We start from the raw sequence: 255 nt of genomic DNA on the forward strand, positions 1-255 counted from the left end.
CTCAAAAAGTTTATTCGATTTTGAAGTAATTCTGATTATAAAAGAAAAAATTATTTTGCAGGTCTCGAAGGAACTGAAGAAGAAAGAACGAAAAGGACGATGCACTGAGAGACAATAGCTCTTTTCAGTTTAGTCTTGTCATTCTTCTCTGAATTTCGCTCATTTGCAAGTTACTTCGTTCAGTTCGAGAAGCCTACTAGCTATACTGAACATGGACGGTCGAATTAAATTACTGCTGTTGTAAGTTCTTTCGAA

The 255-nt window shown here is 35.3% G+C and overlaps 1 protein-coding gene across 1 annotated transcript in view; it reads left to right on the plus strand.

Annotated features, from left to right (window-relative positions):
* The first annotated feature begins 61 nt into the window (after positions 1 to 61).
* Positions 62 to 255, plus strand: part of LOC119594836 — a 7,731-nt gene continuing 7,537 nt past the window's right edge. The window contains exon 1 of the mRNA XM_037943922.1: positions 62 to 240. Coding sequence (XP_037799850.1) covers positions 212 to 240 — 29 coding nt within the window. The 5' untranslated portion in view covers positions 62 to 211. The remainder of the gene's footprint in view (positions 241 to 255) is intronic.

The sequence above is a fragment of the Penaeus monodon genome, chromosome 34 (assembly GCF_015228065.2).
Source record: "Penaeus monodon isolate SGIC_2016 chromosome 34, NSTDA_Pmon_1, whole genome shotgun sequence".
In the NCBI taxonomy this organism is placed as follows: domain Eukaryota; kingdom Metazoa; phylum Arthropoda; class Malacostraca; order Decapoda; family Penaeidae; genus Penaeus; species Penaeus monodon.